We start from the raw sequence: 26679 nt of genomic DNA on the forward strand, positions 1-26679 counted from the left end.
TGGGGTGAGTTGTGCCAAGGACCTATCCAAGTTGGGTCGGCGCGCGTCAGGTGTTTAAACCGTTGTGGGATCTGATAGTGAGGTGCCGGCCAGACCCCTTATATAGCTTCCTTGGATGCTTTACTTTCATAGTTCCTTGATAATGTGAGTAGTCACGAAAGCGCTTGGAATTTCTCTATTCTTTCAGAGTGGTTGTTTTGCATATATATATATATATATATATATATATATATATATATATATATATATATATATATATATATATATATATATATATATATATATATATATATGTAACCAAGTTTTTGCAATTTGTATAGTTTTTCTAACACTTCGCTTACGATCACTAATACCTTCTTCCTTATGATCACATTACAACTGGATGCAGATGAAGCTCTTGACTCAAAGATTTTTAGCTACTCTTCCCTTTCTGTCAGGTGACACTTCATAACCCCCTTACTCCTACTTCTTCCTTAGATACTGTTTGACTCCTGCGAGTTTAAAACTTTCACATGAACATAATATAATAAATAAAATGCTTTAATAATAAAATAACACAATAATATAGATTATATACACCGAGAGGTATAAATCCCTCAGTGTATATACCAGTACACTGAAAGATATATATCTCGTAGTGTATGCTCACCGAGAGGTGTACGTCTCTCTGTGTATATACATGGACACTTTACTTGATACCCGTTCTAGGTATTCAAATATTCTTGACTATATATCTGTATACAAAGAGTATTATATAGGTTGAAGCAAACAACAACAACAATGTGTTCTTTAGTGAACATTATCACGATACAAATACAAAGCAAACATTAAAAATTTGTGTTATATATTTATTATATAAACTAGCTAGATGGACGTAGATTAATCTCCATTAACCTAGTTAACCAGAGGAAAATAGCCGCATTCATATACTCATGCTTCTGATATTTTTTGTTTTGAGGTTAGTTTATCAGAAGTTAAAACTGCGTTGCCATCTTGTTGTCGTAGGACAGAGCTCTGACTTTAGCTGCGACATCATCAGGATCAGGCAAGGTCCTTCTGACCCACGGATGTACCAGAGACCGTGGTACACGCCTTCCTCCTGACATTCCTATAAGAATACACGTAATATGAGTAAGCAGTGCTGTGTTGTATTTTAACATATAAAATATGCAATAAATCCTTGTGGATTACTGATGCCAAGTAGTGGTGGAGGCTCGATCTTCCGTTAACTAATCGTGTGACGAGCTATATAATCGTACTCATCTTCCTATGAATGAGTTAATACGTAGTGGAATAAGCAATAATTAATATGATACTATCGCTATTTGTCGTGAATAATTCTAAAGGGAATAATAGTTAAATATTACACGGTACACAAACGCCCCTATAAAATGTTTGGAATAAGGTGTAACGAATAATAATCGCATAATGATAATTACACCGCTATTAGATCCGTAAATATGGTAAGGGTTGTTTCATTAAAAATATAAAGTGCTGTGCTCCAAAATTCTAGCACTATTTATTATGTCACCCATAATATATAAAAAAGGTTATTTAAATCAATGGATTATCTCTGTGATGGGAAACATAAATATTTGGGAACAATGAGCTATCACTGGTAATCTGCACAGTTACAACAGTTCAGTATTACACTACGACCTTCCAGGTTTGCTTTCGACTGCCTTCCATGAGAAATATAGGTATCATACTGTAAATTTTATACAGTCCCGACAAGTTGATGTACAAGACGAAGGTGCGTTATTATTATTATTATTATTATTATTATTATTATTATTATTAGTAGTAGTAGTAGTAGTAGTAGTAGTAGTAGTAGTAGGAGTAGTAGTAGTAGTAGTAGTAGTAGTAGTATTGGAAGGCATTCAGGCACAATTCAAGGAACTGGAGCACAGATCCAACTCCCTAGATCAAGAGCCTCTCACGAGCGTCAAGGAACCTCCCTTGAGAGGACGAAGATGCATTAGTTAGTAGTTTTGACGCAGGCGAAACATTTCATTAACAAAACTGCCTAAATGTTGCCCATGTGTCTTGCTCATCAAGAAATATACAGTGCCTTACACGGAGCTACAGCAGGTTCGATCACCCAGCCAGCTGCTTCCACGCTAACTGAACTGCCCCCTCATGGGAGATTCCTTGATGTTGGTGACGGGGCTCTTGATCTAATAAATGAACTTATCTTCCACTTCCTTGGATCAAACATGAATGCCTCTCATTCCCTAGATGTTGCATGATTTCTTATTAGGTTTGCTCTTTTCCCTTGATTAAAATAAGAATAAAGTGAGGTATTGATGCTCATTTTATTATCTCACAACATCTGATAGCCTATCCTCACAAATTTTATCTAAAACCCCAAATAAACATTGATAAATAAAGCTTTTCCATTCCATATATCACAAGTATAAATTTTAACTTAAGTGAAAATTAAGATGTATAATGAATCTTCTTACATAATTCCACTTGGCAAAAATAACAATTATTATTTTCAAGTCCTGTATAGTACCCAAAGTTTAAATTTCGACTAAATTAAATTTACTCAAATTAGTCTTACAGTCATCAGAGAAGCCTGCAAGTGTTTATTAACTGACACAACACAAATATGATTTCGTTAAAATACGTTAAGTAAACCATCTTGCAACCTCTCTGGTGTTCGTGGAATAGTTTAGAAGGAAAATAAAAAGTCCGCAAAAATAAGATTAATGTGATAATTTGTAATTTATTATAAATCCCCTAAAATCCTACACTACCATACAACCAAGCGCTGAGCGCTGAGCCCAGCACTGGCAAGCCAGTGGTTGCTGTTACTGTGGTCCACCTGGAACACAGGCTACTCCACCTTCACCTGTGTCCTGAGATATTATCTTGCTGCACTGCAGCCATAGTGCCCCTCCCCCCCACCACTGAACGTATCATCTATTGGCACCCATGTCAATGTTCTTTCCCGATTAATAAACTACGTGTCAGGGTTCTTTTCCGATGAATAAACTACGTGTCAGCGTTCTTTTCCGATGAATAAACTACGTGTCAAGGTTCTTCTCGGATGAATAAACTAACAGGGCAGTCATCAAACTAGAAAAGTTGAGATAGGTAGCATATCTCTCTCACGATTAGCGGACGTGGTGCCAGGTTGAGTCAGGTACTGCACCAGCTCCCCGTTGGGTTAAATATATCTAAGATCTAGAACCCATATATTTGAAACAGAAGGAAGAATCAATGAAGAAAACAGAAAATGCTTCATAAAGGTAGTGAAAAGAGAAATTTAATAAATAAAAATGATTTAGTGCACAGGTTATCCTTTTTTTCCAAACTTATTGATTATACTCATGGAGAAAAATCAATGAAGAGCAATTAATGATGGTTTATGTAAATGTCCGTTTAATTATGATATTGCGCGACGAAAATATAGATAGGTTATAGAAGAGAAGCAAGACCAAATGAAATTTCAGAGAAAGGGAAACTGGAATGCATGAAGAAATGCTACTGCTACTAATTTAATATTAGCGAAAATAATTATGTCAGTAATGAACATTAGTATAAATAGAATTCTTGATGGCACCATTGAAAATATACGTGAAGAAGGGAATGATGAGAAAGATGGAGAAGAATCAAGAAGTAGGCGCGATGGAAGATGTAACGACGAGGGACATAGGAAGCGACAGAAAAAAAAGTAGTGGCAGAGAAGTGATGGAAGGTGACTAATGACTGACCTGTGACAAGACTGACGAGGACACCCACCACCAGACCCACAACCAATCCCAGCGGACCCAGCTGCGTGTACGAGAGGCCGAAGATCTTCTGTGGGTACTCCAGGTCGGAAACTCTGTTGAGGAAAAGAGATAGTTTGTACTGTGACACTCCAAGGGCTCTCTCTCTCTCCATCTCTTTCTATATATATATATATATATATATATATATATATATATATATATATATATATATATATATATATATATATATATATATATATATATATATATATATATATACATATATATATATATATATTCTTAACACATCGGCCGTCTCCCACCAAGGCAGGGTGGCCCGAGTAAGAAAAACTTTCATCATTCTCTCCATCACTGTTTTGGCAAAGACGCGCTTACACTACAGTTTTAAAACTGCAACATTAACACCCCTCCTTCAGAGTGCAGGCACTGTACTTCCCATCTCCAGGACTCAAGTCTGGCCTGCCGGTTTCCCTGAATTCTTTCATAAATGTTACCTTGCTCACAGTCCAAAAGAACGTCAAATATTAAAAACCATTTGCTTCCATTCGCTCCTATCCAACACGCTCACGCATGCTTACTGGAAGTCTAAGCCCCTCTCACACAAAACCTCCTTTACCCCCTCCCTCCAACCTTTCCTAGGCCGAACCCTACCCAGCCTTCCCTTCATTACAGATTTATACACTCTCTAAGTCATTCTATTTTGTTCCACCCTCTCTACATGTCCGAACCACCTCAAGAACCCCTCCTCAGCCCTCTGGATAATAGTTTTAGTAATCTCGCTCCTACTCCTAATTTCCAAACTACGAATTCTTTGCATTATATCTACACTACATATTGGCCTCAGACATGACAGCTTCACTGCCTCCATCCTTCTCCTTGTTGCGACATTCGCCACCCATGCTTCACACTCACATAAGAGCGTTGGTATAACTATACTCTCATACATTCCCCTCTTTGCTTCCATGGACAAAATTCTTTCTCTCCGTAGATTCCTCAGTGCACCACTCACCTTTCTCGCCTCATCAATTCTATGTTTCACCTCATCTTTCATAAACCCATCTGCTGACACGTCCACTCCAAAATATCTGAATACATTCACCTCCTCCATACTCTCTCCCTCCAATCTGATATCCAGTCTTTCGTTACCTATTTTTTGTTATCCTCATCATCTTACCCTTTTCCATATTCACTCTTACTTTTCTTTTTTTTACATACTGTGCCTTACCAAACTCATCCACCAACCTCTGCAACTTCTCCTCAAAATCTCCCAAATGCACAGTGTCATCAGCAAAGGGCAACTGTGACAACTCCCAATTTGTGTTAGATTATTTATCTTTTAACCCCACGCCTCTTGCCAACACCCGACCATTCATTTCCCTTACAACCCCATCTATAAATATATTGAACAACCACGGTGACATTACACATCCTTGTCTAAGGCCTACTTTTACTACATACTCTAACCTGAGCCTCAATGTCCTCGTAAAAACTCTTCACTACTTTCAGTAACCTACCTCCTATTCTATACATTTGCAACATCTGCCACATTGCCTCCCTATTTACCCCGTCATACGCCTTATACAGATCCATGAATGCCACAAAAACCTCTTTACCCCTATCTATATACTGTTCACCCATTTGTTTCACTGTAAACACTTGGTCTACACACACCCTACCTTTCCTAAAGCCTCCTTGCTCACCTGTTATTCTACTCTCTTATTTACTTTTAATTCTTTCAATAATAACTCTACAATACACTTTACCAGGTATACTCAGCAGACTTATTCCCCTATAATTTTTACACTCTCTTTTGTCCCCTTTGCCTTTATACGAAGGAACTATACATGCTCTCTGCCTTACCCTCTTCCATACATTTATTAAATAAAAGCACTAACCGCTCCAAAACTATATCCCCACCTGCTTTTAACATTTCTATCTTTATCCTATCAATCCCAGCTACCTTACCCCTTTCATACTGCCCACTGCCTCACGAACTTCCCCCACGCTCACAACTGGCTCTTCCTCGCTACTCACTCCTAAACACACACACGTATATATGTGTGTATATATATATATATATATATATATATATATATATATATATATATATATATATATATATATATATATATATATATATATATATATATATATATATATATATATATGTATATATACATACATATATTTATTTATTTATTTGTTTATTTATTTATTTATTTATTTATTTATTTATATAATTTGTGTGTTTGTGTTATGACGAATATGTAAAACTGGTCAATTAGCAAGAACTCATGTAAAAAAAGTCCTTTCTAAAATTTTCTCTTATACGTTTAAACATACATTTTTTTTCATTTATGTTAGAGGCACCCACACCACTGTATGTCCACGGATCAAGGTACAACACCTAGCTCTGCTGGTTGCTTGATTCTTGTAGGATTGCGTGGTCCTGTGTGTTAGAGCATCATGTGTGATTTTCGCTCACCATGAGGAGGGCCAAGACGACATGGATTCGAATCCTCGGCTAGTCGCAGTGTTGTTATTGTTTCGGTACCACTCGTTCGTGGTTACATTAATACAAAATACTGCTCGCAGAGGCTAGTGCACCAAACGGGGAGTAAAATGAAATTAGCTCGGACACACCCACACCACCGTATGTTCTCGGATCAAGGTACAACTCCTAGCTCCGCTGGGTACTTGATTCTTGTAGGATTGCCTCTTCTGGTGGGTTAAAGAGTCATGTATGATTTTCGCTCACCATGAGGCGATGTTGTTATATATATATATATATATATATATATATATATATATATATATATATATATATATATATATATATATATATATATATATATATATATATATATATATATATATATATATGTATGTATATGAGTTTCAGGCTGACTTTTTTTCACTTACATTCCTCGCTGATCACTGCTCATGCCTATCGTAATTAGCAGTAGGAATAAATATGACTACCTCTGCAACGTAATTTATGAATTAAAGGTAATCATAAGTTGAAGAAAATTATAAATCAAAAGCATTTATGAACAAAATAAAAATACAATTATCAGTTTTATCGACAAAATTGTTACGTTACTTGAAAGAGCTAGTAGGCTTAAAAGCAATAGTGTGTTGTACACACTTCTGGAAGCAGTATTATGTTCCTGCGGAAGTGTTAAACCCCCATTAGAGATGTAAAAACATCTTATCTCTGAAGATATCCGATATTAAACATGTGGTAACTAGAACATTAGGAAATTAATCAACGGAGAGAACCATGACGTACCTGACAGGATGCGTGTTTGGGGGCAGGGGTAGGGTAAGGTTGGCAGGGCAGGCTTCTGTAGAGGTGGGCAGCAATTCAGGAATGATGCCCAGAGAGGTGGCAGCAAAGCTGAACCCTAAAGCTACCGCAGTTCCCACGATCATCGCCGCACACGCTCCCTGCACACACACGACGGTGATGGTATAGAGAATACTCAGCAACGAGGACACTGACCTCCTGATTACCAATATTGTAATAATGTTGGTAGAATTACCGACAATATGTAAAGTAAAAGGAGACAAGTGCAACTAATATGACATTTTTATTGTGGCAACGTTTTGTTCTCCAGTTTTGTCAAGCCGTTACAAACAGTACATGGGCACAGAGGGTATATATAGGCTCAGAGTGAGGTGCAATACTAGTGGTACTAGTAGTAGTAGTAGTAGTGATATAAGTTCTAGTAGTATTAGTAGTAATACAATATGGTAGAACAATTAACTTGCACATGAGTAAAAGGATATAAAAGCACTTGTATCCTTTTACTTTACATATTGTCGGTAAGTCTATCAACATTATTACAATCTGTCGGACACCGCAACATAATGGACATTTCATACTGACGTTACTTAGACACCCTTCTTCGTGCTCACAGCGATCGCCACAGACACAACTTCCTACAAGATTGCCTGGCCGAGAAGGTGATCCATAAGTCTACTCCTGCGCAACTCTTCAATTCCAAATACTTAATTGAATGTGTTTGCTTTTATATCCTTTTACTCATATGCAAGTTAATTGTTCTACCATATTGTATTACTACTACTACTACTACTACTTATATCACTACCACTACTACTACTACTAGTTTTGCACCTCACTCTGAGCCTATATATACCCTCTGTGCCCATGTACTGTTTGTAACGGCTTGACAAAGCTCCTGGAGCGAAACGTTGCCACAATAAAAATGTCACATTAGTTGCACTTGTGTCCTTTTACTTTACATTACCAATATTGTTAGCATGGTTATATTCATATAACTTATTATTATGTATATGCAGAAAGCATATACGTAATGATTAGAAATTACGACACAACCTCTGACGTGTTCCAAAGTGTAGTAGTAGCAGTAACTGGGACATTTACAGAGCAAAGTCTTTAACCGCATAAGCCACCCCTTGTAAATGAGGATCTATAAATATTAGGTGTGTTGCAGGATGCTATAATTCGCTCTTGTTTTTGTATAATGCAGGTGTATGTTCCTCATTGTCTAGTGCAGAAATAACTTAAAAGAAGCAAATATGTTTACTACGTTTAAGTTTTCTCGGCTGCACTGGGTCATTAAGGCCTCAGCTGTTTTACGCAAAAGCTGGGCCAAAGAAAAAAATGATGAATATAGGTTTCTATTTCTAATTTGTGTCATCTCCTTCTCATCGTGGACATGAATTCTGGTCTTGTTGACATTAAAATGGACTGTCAACAGGACGATTACAAATGATGTGTCTGAACACAGAGTACTGCTGTCTAGAATCACAATGAGGAGAGCTTTTTAAACAGTAGTTTTCAACAGTTGGCAAATAGGGAACCTTTGGGACCTTCTATAGATTAACATGAAAGTTATTTTAATCCCTAAGATGGGGAGGGGATTCAAGAGTAAATTCATTAGAACATATTACTGGGTTGATATAGCTAGTCATCTTGCAAAAATCTCTTGCTACCCAAACTTTCACTGCTATTGTGTTTTCACACTGTGTTTTTGAGGAATTAAAAGACATGAATGAGCGTCGAAATTCTTTACCTTGGAATTAGTGAAAGGCATAAAGAGAGCCATGATAAACACCGCCAGCAGAGGTCCAGCCACGGAGGAGATAACAGCGATGGCTGCCTGCAGAACACCACCCAGGTTCCCCGCCAGGAAGGCCAGACCCACCGCCAGGAAGCCGTAGCCCAGGGCTACCCACACACGTATTAAAACATATACTCTCACGCAGAATAAAGATCAAAGGAAAAACTGGCAACTAACCCACAACAAATTGGAGATGAAAATATAACAATTATGAACAATCTTCAAGCATTAACGGACTGAGAAAGACTTGATAATGATGAGAAACCTTGTTTAATGTCATTACAGTATGTTGGTTAGTTAGTAGTAGTAGTAGTAGTAGTAGTAGTAGTAGTAGTAGTAGTAGTAGTAGTAGTAGTAGAAGTAGCAACAATAATAATAATAAAAATATTAATATTAATATTAATTAATAATAATAATAAAAAATAATAGTAATAATAATAATAATAATAATAAAAATAATAATAATAATAATATTAATATTAATTAATAATAATAATAATAAAAATAATAATAGTAATAATAATAATAATAATAATAATAATAATGATAAACAATTACGGGGAAATTCTAACTCCTTAGTGGTTATACAACGTCTGGGAAAGAGGAGAAGATAGTAGTCCACTTCCTTGAATCAAGAGCGCACACCGGCATCAAAGGCATCTCCTCCTTCGAGGTGGATTTTTTGTGTGTGTGTGTGTCGGAGTATCAAAATGAACAAGAAGATGTTCATATTCACGTTACCATCTTCCCTGAGAATCTTAAGAAGACTAATGCATTGTTAAATGTAATCTGTGTTTGTTCTAATTATTTCCTGCCGTCTCCTCAAGGAAGGGAAAGTGGAGAGATCTGCCTTGATTCCGATGAAAAGCTTCTTGATCCAGACAAATGGAAACCCACCCTCCCATCAGATCAAAACCGGTTAATTCCCACTGCCTAGGCGGGGTATGACTCATGTGGGTTTAGGAGCTTCTCACGAATGCTATAGTGTTACCAATACCGTAAGAACAAGAAGATCAAGTGGAGAAATTAAGTCATAGTGGTAACACTGTGTTCCCCATGAGAAAAGGTGACTAGTGATAATCCGACGAAAGAGTGACACATACTAGTGATGTTCTGACGAAAAAGTGACATGTACTAGTGATGATCCGACGAAAAAGTGACACGTACTAGTGATGTTCTTAAGAAAAAGTGACACGTACTAGTGATGTTCTGGCGAAAAAGTGAAAAGTACTAGTGATGTTCTAAAGAAAAAGTGACATGTACTAGTGATGTTCTAAAGAAAAAGTGACATGTGCTAGTGATGTTCTGACAAAAAAGTAACATGTACTAGTGATGATCCGACGAAAAATTGACACGTACTAGTGATGTTCTTAAGAAAAAGTGACACGTACTAGTGATGTTCTGACGTAAAAGTGAAAAGTACTAGTGATGTTCTAAAGAAAAAGTGACATGTACTAGTGATGTTCTAAAGAAAAAGTGACATGTATTAGTGATGTTCTGAAGAAAAAGTAACATGTATTAGTGATGCTCTGAAGAAAAAGTGACATGTATTAGTGATGTTCTGAAGAAAAAGTAACATGTATTGGTGATGTTCTGATGAAAAAGTGACATGTACTAGTGATGTTCTGAAGAAAAAGTGAGGTGTACTAGTGATGTTCTGAAGAAAAAGTGACACGTACTAGTGATGTTCTGACATAAGGTGACATGTACTAGTGGTGTTCTGAAGAAAAAGTGACATGTATTAATGATGATCCGACGAAAAAGTGACACATACTAGTGATGTTCTGACGAAAAGGTGACATGAACTAGTGATGTTCTGAAGAAAAAGTGACACGTACTAGTGATATTCTGACAAAAGGTGACATGTACTAGTGGTGTTCTGAAGAAAAAGTGACATGTATTAATGATCATCCGACGAAAAAGTGACACGTACTAGCGATGTTCTGACGAAAAGGTGACATGTACTGGTGATGATCAGACTAAAAAGTGACATGTACTAGTGATGATCCAACTAGAAAGTAACACGTACTAGTAATGTTCTGACGAAAAAGTGACATGTACTAATGATGATTCGACGAAAAAGTGACACGTGCTACTGATGTTCAGACGAAAAGGTGATATGTACTAGTGATGTTCTGAAGAAAAAGTGACATGTGCTAGTGATGGTCTGAAGAAAAAGTGACACATACTAGTGATGTTCTGACGAAAACGTGACATGTACCAGTGATGTTCTGACGAAAAAGTGACATGTACCAGTGATGTTCTGAAGAAAAAGTGAAATGCACTAGTGATGATCCGACGAAAACGTGACACGTACTAGTGATGTTCTGATGAAAAGTGACATGTACTAGTGATCTTCTACGAAAAAGTGACATGTACTAGTGATGTTCTGAAGAAAATGTGACACGTACTAGTGATGTTCTGACAAAAAAGTGACATGTACTAGTGATGTTCTGAAGAAAAAGTGACATGTACTAGTGATGATCCGACGAAAAAGTGACATGTACTAGCGATGTTCTGAAGAAAAAGTGACATGTACTAGTGATGATGCGAGGAAAAATATTATGATGTAGTAGGTGGGGACGAAAACTTGTGAAAATACCTACACACACACAAACTGAGTCTCGACCCTTGCAACCACAATTAGGTGAGTACGCAGGGACTCTTTGCTACTGACTTACACCTGATGGAACACACACACACACACACACACACACACACACACACACACACACACACATACACACACACACACACACACAAACATGGACTCCCTCGCTACTGACTTACACTGACACACATACTGACATCTACTAGGTGAGTACACACATACACACACACACACACACACAAACATGGACTCCCTCTCTACCGACTAACACCTGATAAAACAAACACACACACACACACAAATATAGACTCCCTCGCTACTGACTTACACACACACTGACACACATACTGACATCTACTAGGTGAGTACACACACACACACACACACACACACACACACACACACACACACACACACAAACATGGACTCCCTCTCTACTGACTACACCTGATAAAACACTCACACACACACACACACACACACACACACACACATACACACACACACACACACACACACACACACACACACACACACACACACACACACACACACACACACACACACACACACACACACACACACACACTCACACACACACAAACATGGACTCCCACTCTACTGACTACACCTGATAAAACACTCACACACACACACACACAAAATGAACTCCCTCCCTCCTGACTTACACCTAACTTACCCAGGAGTTTGGTTATCATGGCTTGTGAGGTCTTAGTGAGCTTAGCAAACCTTGGCATGTTGGAGAACACATCTTCCCAGGTCACCGCTGCTTGTGAGTTGACCCCGGAGGAGATGGTGCTGAGAAGGGGGGTTAAAGGTTACTTTGTGGAAGTTACTCCTGAATGAAGATGGAAGCCCAAACCTTATGTCAGTCCCTTCACCGAAGACGCCTTGATACTGGTGAAGGAACCTTGATACAGGAGGTTGAATCAACCCAAAACTTATTACCTCCCTTTCCCCAAGTGATATATGACCACTACGTAGTGATAGTTTATATTTTAACAGCACTGTTTTACTCTCTGCCCTTCTCAACACTATCATTTATTTTTTAAATGTATATGGACTTGAGTTTGTGGTTGTTGCTGTGATGGGGCTGGAGACACGGTATATATTATTATTTGTTCTGTGGTTATTTTAACTTCATTTTTTCTTCGGGCAGTGGAGATGTCATGTCTGAGGGCAATGTGTGGTGTGAATATAATGCAGAGAATTCGTAGTTTGGAAGTTAGGAGGAGGTACGGGATTACCAAAACTGTTGTCCAGAGGGCTGAGGAAGGGTTGTTGAGGTGGTTCGGACATGTAGAGAGAATGGAGCGAAACAGAATGACTTCAAGAGTGTATCAGTCTGTAGTGGAAGGAAGGCGGGGTAGGGGTCGGCCTAGGAAAGGTTGGAGAGAGGGGGTAAAGGAGGTTTTGTGTGCGAGGGGCTTGGACTTCCAGCAGGCATGCGTGAGCGTGTTTGATAGGAGTGAATGGAGACAAATGGTTTTTAATACTTGACGTGCTGTTGGAGTGTGAGCAAAGTAACATTTATGAAGGGGTTCAGGGAAACCGGCAGGCCGGACTTGAGTCCTGGAGATGGGAATTACAGTGCCTGCACTCTGAAGGAGGGGTGTTAATGTTGCAGTTTAAAAACTGTAGTGTAAAGCACCCTTCTGGCAAGACAGTGATGGAGTGAATGATGGTGAAAGTTTTTCTTTTTCGGGCCACCCTGCCTTGGTGGGAATCGGTCAGTGTGATAATAAAAAAAAATAATCATTGGTATTAAAATTGAATGTATCCAATATATCTGTCGAAAGAGGTGTACCTTTCCCTTTGAAAATGTTAGCAGGTGTTTGTAAGAGTTCCAGAGATGTAGGCACTGCTTGGTGTTAAATATATTTATGAGAGAAATTTCACCGTCATAAAAGGTAAGGGGTGAAAAGTGAGTAAAATTATTCAGAAGTTGGTGTGTGTGCTACATCATGCAAACATTGTGTTAGGTAACAGGACACTGATGCAACTAATGTTGACATTTTACTGTCCACCTTGACAAAGTTCCTGGAGAGTGAAACGTTACCACAATAAAATGTCAGATTAGTTGCATCTGTGGCCTTTTATCTAACATTTTGTCGGTAATTGTACCAAGAAAACATTATAATACCGGCCCTCAAGTGCATTTTTTTTTTTGGTAAACGTAATTGAGAAAAGGGCACCCAAAATAGAATTGCACATACGTTAAGGCCTTTTCAGGCGCTATGCTTTTGTGGATGAACTTTTTTCAGTCACATTAACAAAAACTCGTAAGATAAGATATATTCGTATTTTTAACCAGGAGGGTTAATCACCCAGGATAACCCAAGAAAGTCAGAGTGTCATCGAGGATCGTGTCTTAACTGAGAACCTACTATGGCAGTGTTATACTGGTATATATGTTGCTGGAGAGTCAAAGTTTCCATCTGCATCACTTACCTCAGGGAGCCAGAGAAGATGCAGGCTACGAAGAGTCCAGGAAGGCCTGGAGCGGAACTAAGGTGATCCATGACGTAGAAGGGGAGGATCTGATCCTTCTTGGCAATGAGGCCGGCAGCAAGAGGATCGCAGCCTTCGTACGTCGCGAAGATCACCAAACCTGAAGAACCGAGACTCAGGACCAAGAACAGTTGCATGAAACTGCACACAAAAATGATTAGAGCTTTCATGAGGTGAGGGGATGGGGGGCTCTACGTTGCCAAGAACTCGTGATCCGAGGAAATAGAACTACCCCTCACCTTAAGCATAATTATGGGCATAATACACGCACAACTAAATGTCAGTCATCTCTGTACAAATATTATATTATACTGAAATAAAATTATTATAGCTATTATTATTATTATTATTATTATTATTATTATTATTATTATTATTATTATTATTATTATTATTATTATTATTGTATTATACACGTCACCTTCATGAAATGTCATGTATTACCATTCTTTGTATAATTCTTGACTACTTTCCATTCTCATAAACTTCATTGATCCTTACGGATTTAGCATTTCACTATGCTATACAAAGTTTAAATATCAAATTAGGATAAAAGAGACATTCTTACCTACTATGAGGGCGAGGGAGATGAGCAGGATGTAGAAGGGAATCACCAGGAAGATGGCCCTGTAAGTATCAGTCTGGTATAACATCTAACTTTGACCTGTATTACATAAAGCATTAAAACTCATCACCAGTATATATTACTCACGGCATGATAATAATCCGGGAACGACCGAAACACATAAATACTATTGTGCGTTATACCAGCAACAGGAATATTTCTTTTATGTCCATTTTTTCCCAAGCGTGCCAATAACCAACTTCTCATCTGGTAAAGAGCTATTGAGCCAAGGAATCGGAGCTATTTAGCAAATTTATTCATAAAGCAATCGTAAGTAGACACAGCAATCACATTCACAACACGGCCATGTATACATGCAGCTCACATGTACACATAGACGGTTGCGTCTGAGCTACTTATAACAGTTTAACATCGTCAGTGGTTCTGGTATTAATAATGTTCTTACATGTAAACATGAGGGAGGCTCTTGATGCTAGCGTAACGCTGGACGGCTGTTTGGGAGCACGAATACTGTGACATGGTCATCACTATGCTGCCGATGATGATGTTGGAGACAGTGTGACGCTGCAGGGGTGAGAACCCGTACCTGAGGAAGATAGACATCAGCGACCTGGTTAGTTCTTCCGAAGATATGAACCCTACCTGGGTTCAGGTACGGGTTCGTACCTGACGAAGAAAAGGAACAGCAATATATGTTCTATGTGATATAAAAGAAAATAGCTTAGAACAGTCACATCAGAATTGAATCTCCATACATGTTGAAAAAATTTGCATGCATGAGAACTTATGCCTGTAAATGAGCCTCTAGAATGCCTTAACCAGTTGTATCTTTCTCTGAGATCAAATGTCCTACATAGTAAATGCAAAACGACTTCTCAGTCATAATGTTAGGCAAGATATGTCAGGAAACAGGGCAAGTGTTCCTGACGCGGGTCTTAGTCAAATGATGGCCTGCCATCAGTCATAACTCACGTATATATGTGAGATCCAGCGCGGTCGTTTTGGACGGCAACCTCCCACACCTTTTGGAAGCTGCCCATATCAAAGATGCCCTTGATGGTTATGGCCACCAGCCCCAGGATCAACACAGCCAGCTGCAACACGTCAGTCCACACCACGGCCTTCATTCCTCCCTGCAGGGAAAATGGCTCCATGTCAACATAAAATCAGTCGCATAAGTGCATTAAATACAGATAAGCCCACCTAGTTACAGAAAATACACGCGTTGCGGAACAAGTTATAACTGAAACAATATTTCGATGTGTAGAGCGTTAAACAAGTCTTGACTTGATAAAGCTCTACACAGAACCTTGTCATATCACAATTTTGCTCTGCAACTGTGTCTTTTCTTTACTACTGTTGACAGTGCGTTAATCTAATAAAACAGAAGACGAATGCTACATATTTCCATCAACCTCTTAAGCCCTCTTATCCGGAAAGAATTTCTGGCTTGAATCTAGTGTTCACAACAGCATCATGTGACCTTAGGTTCATTAAAGGAAACAGGGGACTGCTGGACACTAGTTACAACATTTTTCTGTTCTAGGTTAGGTTTCAAGAACTTTTCTTAGACAGTTATATATAAAAGTTATCACAGCTTTTGCCAGGAACCAAATATACACATCCCATAAAACTTTGGAGTTCTTTGTAAAAGAAAAAAACAATAATTGTATTATTATTTATTGAATCAACTTTCACATTCAGATATTCAAGGGATGTTGAAATTAGGAGATGTTGTTATTGTAAATTCTAGTTTATATTCTGTGTCAAGTTCAGTTCTATAGCATATTTCTTGCCTTTATAACGAGCTCTGTCGATAACACAGCCAGGTACTGCAAGTTGCACGTGATCTCAGCTTTCATACTCAAGGCTTTTAAAAAACTTTAGGTCTCTGTTGTGGTTTTTATTAAGATATTTGAGCAAATGTTTGTTGACTTGCAATAAACATTATTTGTAAGAGACCTATTATTGCTAGGGATATGTGCATCTGATAATATAATGGCCACCTCTACCTTACTTCCCGTAATAAACTTTATGAATGTGACTTACAACTTGAAACATAACTGGAAAGTTGTTTGCTCAGATTTTCTTATTAGCACTGGATTGCTTCTTAAATTACAAGACCTGATTACTTCCTCTAGGGTTCCTATAGACCGGTAAAGATCGGAGTCAGCAAATAACTTCCATATTCCTTTCATAATACTGCAAATATTTTGTCATTTAACAAATGTAACGAGCTTTCTTTAAGAGATAATAAAATATGTGTCAGAGGTTAAAAGTAAAATATTTAGATAAATATAAACATCTACTCATACTCTGGTTTTGAACTTACAAAAGCTGTGTACACGGAAGCGATGACACCAACAGCAATGACTGAAGTCCACAGGGGAAAGTAGGTGACGGAGGCGAGGGCGAGAGCCGGGGCGTAGATGACCACAGCCTGGTAGAGCAACATCTGGATCACAAACATCCCTCCGGCCACACACCGTACCCAGCGTGATGCGTAGCGTAGCTCAAGATACTGAGGACACGAAATTAAGTGATGTCACCCGTGAATAAATTAATTATTATCCTGATGCATTAACGATCTACAACTTATTTAAAGCCCAATCCAACTTTATTAAGAGAGACTGGAGGACAGTGTGATTATACCTGTCATGTTGAGTGGCCTAATACCTGTGAATGGTTCTTTTTCCAAATAATTGCAGCAACTCTCTTTTTCCTTGAATCAATACTGTTTACCACTCATTTCCCGGGAGCTCTACGATCTCTCCAGATTAACTACAAAAAAAGTCAATTTGAAAACTTGTACCTCGTACATCGAAGTCAGTTTAAATTCATAGAAGAAGGGAACGAAGACGAAGGCAACGACGATCAGGGCAAGGTTACCACCGCAGATGTACCACCACTCGACCCCGTGGTAGTATGCCTCCGCCGGTCCTCCTGCACCACCAGGAGAAAAATCAACATCAACAAGACTGTGAGCGTATGGATGACTTGTAACGGAGAAACTTTTACAGGAATATAAACTAACTTTTTTACATTACTTTGACTAAAGAAAGAAATTATCTGCTGCATGACCCTTAACACTGAGAGAGACACGATTGCACTCACTTACGATACCTTTATTAAAAAACGTTTCGGCCCATGGACTTCCATCACTTGAAATATATGTAATCCAAGTGATTAAGGGTAACACCTTCAATAAAGTTGCCCTAAGTGAATGCATGAATGTCCATTTCTCTTAAGCTGTCAGCACTTACCTTCTTACTGCATCATTAACGCTATCACTAACAACGTAGTTGTGGTTACTGACCTAGAACGAGGATAGAGGAGATGTAGGAGGCCAGGAGGGACATGGAGACCGGGAAGCAGGAGAGGCTGCGGCTTCCCAGGAGGAACTCATCGTTGGCTTTATTGCGGCTCTTGATGGCGTAAAAGATGCCGATGGACATCGAGGCCACCAGCATCCCGACGAAGACCAGGTAGTCGGCCCAGCCGAAGCTGCCTTTCATCCCAGCTGACCAGTCGAAGCTGAACTCCACCATCTTTTACCAATGTTTCCTCTTGTATCCTTTGATGTTTTAATATATCTCGATGTTTTAATATCTTGGAGTTATAATATCTATGGCTATTTTAATTTCTTGATGTTTTAATATTTCTAGATGTTTAGTATCTTGATGTTTTATTATCTTGATGTTTAATATCTTGATTTTCTAATGCATCTCTTGAGATTTTAATTCATATTCTCATGTTTTAGTAAAACTCGTTCCAGTTATATACCATGATGTTTTAATAAACATTCTGATGCTTGAACATATGTCTTGATGTTTTAATACATATGATCATATGATCTTTCGAAATATCTGTTAATGTTTTCAGAAATGTTGATGCCAGTAACTTCCTACACTTATAACTGTATTTCTGCCAAGTTATTCGAAAATTAATCAAGTCAAAATGTTTATTGTATAACTCTGTAAGGAAAAAATATAATTAAGGAATAAAATCATTTTATTTACGCTTCGTGGATCTTTTACGAAACTAATTATAACTACGAACCTGAGGTTCGGCTTGACGGGCACAAAAAACACTAGTGAGAGATGTAATTTATCTAGACTTGAATGACTCCTACAGTTTTAGCGCTTCCTCGTAATTAATATAATAAAATAATAATAACAATTAATAATAATTATTATTTGTAATAATTTCCAGTAAAAATCCCTCTTCAAGGTTGTAGCCTAAATGGTGTGTGTACTCACCTAACTGTGGCTGCAGGGGTCGATTCACAGCTCCTGGCCCCGCCTCTTCACTGCTCGCCACTAAGTCCACTCTCTCCCTGCTCCATGAGCGTCATCATACCTCCACTACCTCACTTTCCAGATTATTCCGCTTCCTGGTAGTGTATGTGTGTGTGTGTGTGTGTGTGTGTGTGTGTGTGTGTGTGTAAGAGAAAGTGTGTATGTGTGAGTTTTTCGCACATGCGGTTATGTGGACAACGTCTTCACGTCAGACCGGTTATAAATGTAAACATATGCATTAGTGCACTGCCTAAGAGGGTATTAGACACACACACACACACACACAGGAGGCAGGATCCATACATAGCTTGAAGAAGAGGTATGATAAAGCTCTCGGTAAAGGGAGAGTGACCTATAGTAGCAACCAGTGAAGAGGCGGGGCCAGGAGCTAGGACTCGACCCCTGCAACCTCAACTAGGCGAGTACACACACACACACACACACACACACACACACACACACACACCGATGGAATTTTGATGAGCTGGAGAGAGGAGACAGAGGAGGAGAAAATGATTACATAGCGGGAAAGCTTCACTCTAGAGGTCCCAAGGTGGTAATAGCAGTGATGTATAACCCACCACAGAACAGCAGGAGACCAGGGCATGAGTATGACGAGAGCAATAGAGCGATGGTTGACACACTGGCTGCAGTGGCCAGAATAGCTCATGCATGCAGGGCAAAGCTCCTGATCATGGGCGACTTTAACCACAAGGAAATCGACAGGGAGAACTTGGAGCCACATGGGGGCCAAGATACATGGAGGGATAAGATGATGGAGGTGGTACTGGAAAACTTCATGTTCCAACACGTAAGGGACACTACAAGAGAGAAAGGAGAGGATGAGCCAGCAAGACTGGACTTAGTATTCACCTTGAGCAGTGCAGATATTGAGGACATCACATATGAAAGACCCCCTGGGGCCAGCAATCATGTGGTTTTGAGCTTCGAATACACGGTAGAGCTACAAGCGGAGGGGGAAGCAGGAAGGCCAGGACAAATGAAACCAAACTACAGGAAAGGGGACTACACGGGAATGAGGAACTTCCTGAACGAGGTTCAGTGGGAAAGAGAACTGGCAGGGAAGCCAGTTAATGAGATGATGGAGTATGTAGCAACAATGTGCAAGGAGGCTGAAGAGAGGTTTGTACCCAAGGGAAACAGGAATAATGAAAAAGCCAGCATGAGCCCATGCTTCACCCAAAGGTGCAAGGAGGCAAAAACCAAGTGTGTTAGGGAATGGAAGAAATATAGAAGGCAAAGGACCCAGGAGAATAAGGAGAGCAGTCGTAGAGCCAGAAACGAATATGCACAGATAAGAAGGGAGGCCCAACGACAATATGAAAACGACATAGCAGCGAAAGCCAAATCTGACCCGAAGCTGTTATACAGCCACATCAGGAGGAAAACAACAGTCAAAGACCAGGTAATCAGGCTAAGGAAGGAAGGAGGAGAGACAACAAGAAATGACCGTGAAGTATGTGAGGAACTCAACAAGAGATTCAAAGAAGTGTTCACAGAGAAGACAGAAGGGGCTACAGAGGGACAGAGAGGTGTGGCACGTCACCAGGTGCTGGACACGGTACACACAACCGAGGAAGAAGTGAAGAGGCTTCTGAGTGAGCTAGATACCTCAAAGGCAATGGGGCCAGATAACATCTCTCCATGGGTCCTGAGAGAGGGAGCTGAGAGGGAGATTGCCTGAGGCATGGAAGACAGCAAATGTAGTCCCAATCTTTAAAAAAGGAGACAGACATGAAGCACTAAACTACAGACCAGTATCACTGACATGTATAGTATGCAAAGTCATGGAGAAGATTGTCAGGAGAAGAGTGGTGGAACACCTAGAGAGGAATGATCTCATCAACAGCACCCAACATGGTTTCAGGGACGGGAAATCCTGTGTCACAAACCTACTGGAGTTCTATGACAAGGTAACAGCAGTAAGACAAGAGAGAGAGGGGTGGGTGGATTGCATTTTTCTGGACTGCAAGAAGGCGTTTGACACAGTACCACACAAGAGATTAGTGCAAAAACTGGAGAACCAAGCAGGGATAACAGGGAAGGCACTACAATGGATCAGGGAATATTTGTCAGGAAGACAGCAGCGAGTAATGGTACGTGGTGAGGTGTCAGAGTGGGCACCTATGACCAGCGGGGTCCCACAGGGGTCAGTCCTAGGACCAGAGCTGTTTCTGGTATTTGTGAACGACATGACAGAAGGAATAAACTCTGAGGTGTCACTGTTTGCAGATGACGTGAAGTTGATGAGAAGAATTCATTCGATCGAAGACCAGGCAGAACTACAAAGGGATCTGGACAGGCCGCAGACCTGGTCCAGCAATTGGCTCCTGGAGTTCAATCCCACTAAGTGCAAAGCCATGAAGATTGGGGAAGGGCAAAGAAGACCGCAGACGGAGTACAGTCTAGGGGGCCAGAGACTACAAACCTCACTCAAGGATAAAGATCTTGGGGTGAGTATAACACCAGGCACATCTCCTGAAGCGCACATCAACCAAATAACTGCTGCAGCATATGGGCGCCATGCAAACCTCAGAACAGCATTCCGACATCTTAATAAGGAGTCGTTCAGGACCCTGTACACCGTGTACGTTAGGCCCATATTGGAGTATGCGGCACCAGTTTGGAACCCACACCTAGCCAAGTATGTAAAGAAACTAGAGAAAGTGCAAAGGTTTGCCACAAGACTAGTCCCAGAGCTAAGAGGTATGTCCTACGAGGAGAGGTTAAGGGAAATCAACCTGACGACACTGGAGGAGAGGAGAGATAGGGGGGACATGATAACGACTTACAAAATACTGAGAGGAATTGACAAGGTAGACAAAGACAGGATGTTCCAGAGATTGGACACAGCAACAAGGGGACACAGTTGGAAGCTGAAGACACAGATGAATCACAGGGATGTTAGGAAGTATTTCTTCAGCCACAGAGTAGTCAGGAAGTGGAATAGTTTGGGAAGAGATGTAGTGGAAGCAGGATCCATACATAGCTTTAAGCAGAGGTACGATAAAGCTCATGGATCAGGGAGAGTGACCTAGTAGCGACCAGTGAAGAGGCGGGGCCAAGAGCTTGGACTCGACCCCTGCAACCTCAACTAGGTGAGTACAACTAGGTGAGTACACACACACTCACACACACACACACACACACACACACACACACACACACACACACACACACACACACACACACACACACACACACACACACACACACACACACACCTGTGACCAGCGGGGTCCCGCAGGGGTCAGTCCTAGGACCAGTGCTGTTTCTGGTATTTGTGAACGACATGACGGAAGGAATAGACTCTGAGGTGTCCCTGTTTGCAGATGACGTGAAGTTGATGAGAAGAATACACTCGATCGAAGACCAGGCAGAACTACAAAGGGATCTGGACAGGCTGCAGACCTGGTCCAGCAATTGGCTCCTGGAGTTCAATCCCACCAAGTGCAAAGTCATGAAGATTGGGGAAGGGCAAAGAAGGCCGCAGACGGAGTACAGTCTAGGGGGTCAGAGACTACAAACCTCACTCAAGGAAAAAGATCTTGGGGTGAGTATAACACCAGGCACATCTCCTGAAGCGCACATCAACCAAATAACTGCTGCAGCATATGGGCGCCTAGCAAACCTCAGAACAGCATTCCGACATCTTAATAAGGAATCGTTCAGGACCCTGTACACCGTATACGTTAGGCCCATATTGGAGTATGCGGCACCAGTTTGGAACCCACACCTAGCCAAGCACGTAAAGAAACTAGAGAAAGTGCAAAGGTTTGCAACAAGACTAGTCCCAGAGCTAAGAGGTATGTCCTACGAGGAGAGGTTAAGGGAAATCAACCTGACGACACTGGAGGACAGGAGAGATAGGGGGGACATGATAACGACATACAAAATACTGAGGGGAATTGACAAGGTGGACAAAGACAGGATGTTCCAGAGTTTGGACACAGCAACAAGGGGACACAGTTGGAAGCTAAAGACACAGATGAATCACAGGGATGTTAGGAAGTATTTCTTCAGCCACAGAGTAGTCAGTAAGTGGAATAGTTTGGGAAGCGATGTAGTGGAGGCAGGATCCATACATAGCTTTAAGCAGAGGTATGATAAAGCTCACGGCTCGGGGAGAGTGACCTAGTAGCGATCAGTGAAGAGGCGGGGCCAGGAGCTCGGACTCGACCCCCGCAACCTCAACTAGGTGAGTACAACTAGGTGAGTACAAACACACAAATTACTTCCACATCTATACAGACTAAATAAACAAGTGTACAAAAAAACTCCGTACGATAATCCCAACCCATTAGAGAGAGAAATAAAGAAAGGAATAAGAAAAGCAAAAAGGGACTATGAGGCTAAGGTCGCAAAGGATTCAAAGACTAACCCAAAAGGGTTCTTTCATGTATACAGAAGTAAGAATAGGGACAAGATTGGCCCACTTAATTAAGAGTAACTCTGGTCAGATCACTGACAGTGATAAGGATATGTGTGAAATTCTCAAAACCTACTTCCTCTCAGTTTTCACCTAGGATAATACTAGCGATATTCCTGAAATAATAGATTATGTAGAACAGGATGATAATAAACTATGCACGATTGTGGTAACTAGTGACATGGTCCTCAGACAAATAGAGAAACTAAAACCTAACAAATCCCCAGGTCCTGATGAACTGTATGCAAGGGTGTTAAAGGAATGTAAAGAGGAACTTAGCATACCTTTGGCTAATCTTTTTAACATATCACTACAAACTGGCATAGTGCGTGATAAGTGGAAAATGGCAAATGTAATACCTATTTACAAGGCAGGTGACAGGTCCTTGGCTTCGAACTATAGACCAATAAGCCTTACCTCCATAGTGCGAAAATTTATGGAATCAATAACTGCCGAAGCAATTCGTAGCCATCTTGATAGGCACAGATTAATTAATGAACCTCAACACGGTTTTACAAAGGGGCGTTCCTGTCTTACGAATTTACTAACTTTTTTCACTAAGGTGTTTGAGAAGGTAGATCATGGTAATGAATATGATGTTGTGTATATGGACTTCAGTAAGAATTTTGATAGAGTTCCACACCAGAGGCTATTGAGGAAACTTAAGGCACACGGAATAGGAGGAGAAAATTTTTTCTTGGGTCGAAGCATGGCTGACAAATAGGCAGCAGAGAGTTTGCATAAATGGGGAGAAATCAGAATGGTGGCACGTCACAAGCGGTGTTCCTCAAGGGTCAGTGTTGGGCCCGTTGTTGTTCACAATTTACATAAACGACATAGATGAGGGAATAAATAACGACATAAGCAAATTTGCTGATGACACCAAAATAGGCCGTCCAATTCATTCTAATGAGGACACTAGAGCACTCCAGGATGATTTGAATAGACTGATGCAATGGTCGGAGAAGTGGCAGATGCAGTTTAATATTGACAAATGCAAAGTTCTATATGTTGGACAGTTAAATAACCATGCCACATGTAAACTAAATAATGTAGATCTTAATACTACTGATTGCGAAAAGGATTTAGGAGTTCTGGTTAGCAGTAATCTAAAACCAAGACAACAGTGCATTAGTGCTCGCAATAAAGCTAAAAGAATTCTTGGCTTCATATCTAGAAGTATAAATAATAGAAATCTTCAGGTTGTTCTTCAACTCTATGTATCCTTGGTTAGGCCTCATTTAGACTATGCTGCTCAGTTCTGGTCACCGTATTACAGAATGGATATAAATGCTCTGGAAAACGTACAGAGGAGGATGACAAAGATGATCCCATGTATCAGAAATCTTCACTATGAGGATAGACTGAGGGCCCTGAATCTGCACTCTCTCGAAAGGCGTAGAATTAGGGGGGATATGATCGAGGTGTATAAATGGAAAACAGGAATAAATAAAGGGGATGTAAATAGCGTGCTGAAAATTTCCAGCCATGACAGAACTCGCTGTAATGGTTTCAAGCTGGAAAAATTCAGATTCAGGAAGGATATAGGAAAGCACTGGTTTGGTAATAGAGTTGTGGATGAGTGGAACAAACTCCCGAGTATTGTTATTCAGGCTAAAACGTTGTGTAGTTTTAAAAATAAGTTAGATAAATACATGAGTGGGTGTGGGTGGGTGTGAGTTGGGCCTGACTAGCTTTTGCTGCTGGATCTGGTGCTGTGCTCCTTCCTTCAGTGGAGGTGACCGGACTGGGTGGGTCATTGGGCTAATCCGGGGGGAACATGGACCTGCTCCGCATGGGTCAGTAGGCCTGTTACAGTGTTCCTTCTTTCTTATGTTCTTATGTTCTTATGTTCATTATTCAACTCTCTATCACTAGAGATTCCAACACTACTGTGTCTTGTGGACACAGTGTCAGACTAACTGACCATCACTACTTTCCGTCAAGTGAGATTTTAACTGTATTGCGCAAGAGAGTGTAGAAAATGCTTATCTGTTGTATCCAAAACTGTGTTTGGAAGCGAGTTGTGGGCGTGTCGTTATAGCTGTGGGCGTGTCGGTATAGCTGTGGGTGTGTCCGTATAGCTGTGGGCGTGTCGGTATAGCTGTGGGTGTGTCGGTATAGCTGTGGGCGTGTCGGTATAGCTGTGGGCGTGTCGGTATAGCTGCGAGAGCGTCGGTATAGCTGTGGGTGTGTCGGTATAGCTGTGGGAGTATAAGTATAGTTTTGGGTGTGTCGGTATAGCTGTGGGCGCGTCGGTATAGCTGTCGGCGTGTCGGTATAGCTGTGGGCGTGTCGGTATAGCTGTGGGTGTGCCGGTATAGCTGTGGGCGTGTCGGTATAGCTGTGAGCGTGTCAGTATAGCTGTGGGCGTGTCGGTATAGCTGTGGGTGTGTCGGTATAGTTGTGGGCGTGTTGGTATAGCTGTGGGCGTGTCGGTATAGCTGTGGGAGTGTCGGTATAGCTGTGGGTGTGTCGGTATAGCTGTGGGAGTGTAAGTATAGCTTTGGGTGTGTCGGTATAGCTGTGGGCGTGTCAGTATAGCTGTGGGTGTGTCGGTATAGCTGTGGGTGTGTCGGTATAGCTGTCGGAGTGTAAGTATAGCTGTGGGCGTGTCGGTATAGCTGTGGTTGTGTCGGTATAGCTGTAGGCGTGTCGGTATAGCTGTGGGTGTGTCGGTATAGCTGTGGGCGTGCCGGTATAGCTGTGGGTGTGTCGGTATAGCTGTGGGTGTGTCGGTATAGCTGTGGTTGTGTCTGTATAGGTGTGGGAGTGTAAGTATAGCTGTGGTTGTGTCGGTATAGCTGTGGGCGTGTCGGTATAGCTATGGCCGTGCCGGTATAGCTGTGGGTGTGTCGGTATAGCTGTGGGTGTGTCGGTATAGCTGTGGGTTTGTCGGTATAGCTGTGGAAGTGTAAGTATAGCTGTGGGCGTGTCGGTATAGCTGTGGGCGTGTCGGTATAGCTGTGATAGTGTCGGTATAGCTGTGGGCGTGTCGGTATAATTGTAAGCGTGTCGATATAGCCATGGGCGTGTCATTATAGCTGTGGGTGATCGAAATCGCTGTGGTTGTCATTATACCTGTGTGCCGATATAGCTGTGGGGGTGTTAGTATAGCTGTGGGGGTGGCGGTAGAGCTGCAAAAGTGTCGGAATAGCTGTGGACATAGACTGCTAGAAAAGAGCACTTTAGATCATTAATTCTCCACGTACTAACACCACTAACAACAAAGCTACAATCCTTCCCTGCAGCCAGGGTACAATGAACGTCTCTAAAGTACTCGCACAAGCTAACACGAACAGTACTTCCATAAGAAATTGAAGAACAGTTAACCAATCAACGGAAAGG

General features: G+C 40.7%; 1 protein-coding gene across 1 annotated transcript in view; it reads right to left on the reverse strand.

The window, feature by feature from the left end:
* Positions 1–601: 601 nt before the first annotated feature.
* Positions 602–26679, reverse strand: part of LOC128690336 (sodium-dependent multivitamin transporter-like) — a 39497-nt gene continuing 13419 nt past the window's right edge. The window contains exons 2-13 of the mRNA XM_070090737.1: positions 17900–18557; positions 17396–17526; positions 16916–17104; positions 15556–15716; positions 15029–15169; positions 14566–14624; positions 13938–14097; positions 12166–12284; positions 8807–8961; positions 7036–7193; positions 3723–3835; positions 602–1108 (exon numbers count right to left, since the gene is read on the reverse strand). Of these exons, the coding sequence (XP_069946838.1) occupies positions 975–1108; positions 3723–3835; positions 7036–7193; positions 8807–8961; positions 12166–12284; positions 13938–14097; positions 14566–14624; positions 15029–15169; positions 15556–15716; positions 16916–17104; positions 17396–17526; positions 17900–18131 (1752 nt within the window). The 5' untranslated portion in view covers positions 18132–18557 and the 3' untranslated portion in view covers positions 602–974. The remainder of the gene's footprint in view (positions 1109–3722; positions 3836–7035; positions 7194–8806; positions 8962–12165; positions 12285–13937; positions 14098–14565; positions 14625–15028; positions 15170–15555; positions 15717–16915; positions 17105–17395; positions 17527–17899; positions 18558–26679) is intronic.

The sequence above is a fragment of the Cherax quadricarinatus genome, chromosome 32 (assembly GCF_038502225.1).
Source record: "Cherax quadricarinatus isolate ZL_2023a chromosome 32, ASM3850222v1, whole genome shotgun sequence".
Classification (NCBI taxonomy): domain Eukaryota; kingdom Metazoa; phylum Arthropoda; class Malacostraca; order Decapoda; family Parastacidae; genus Cherax; species Cherax quadricarinatus.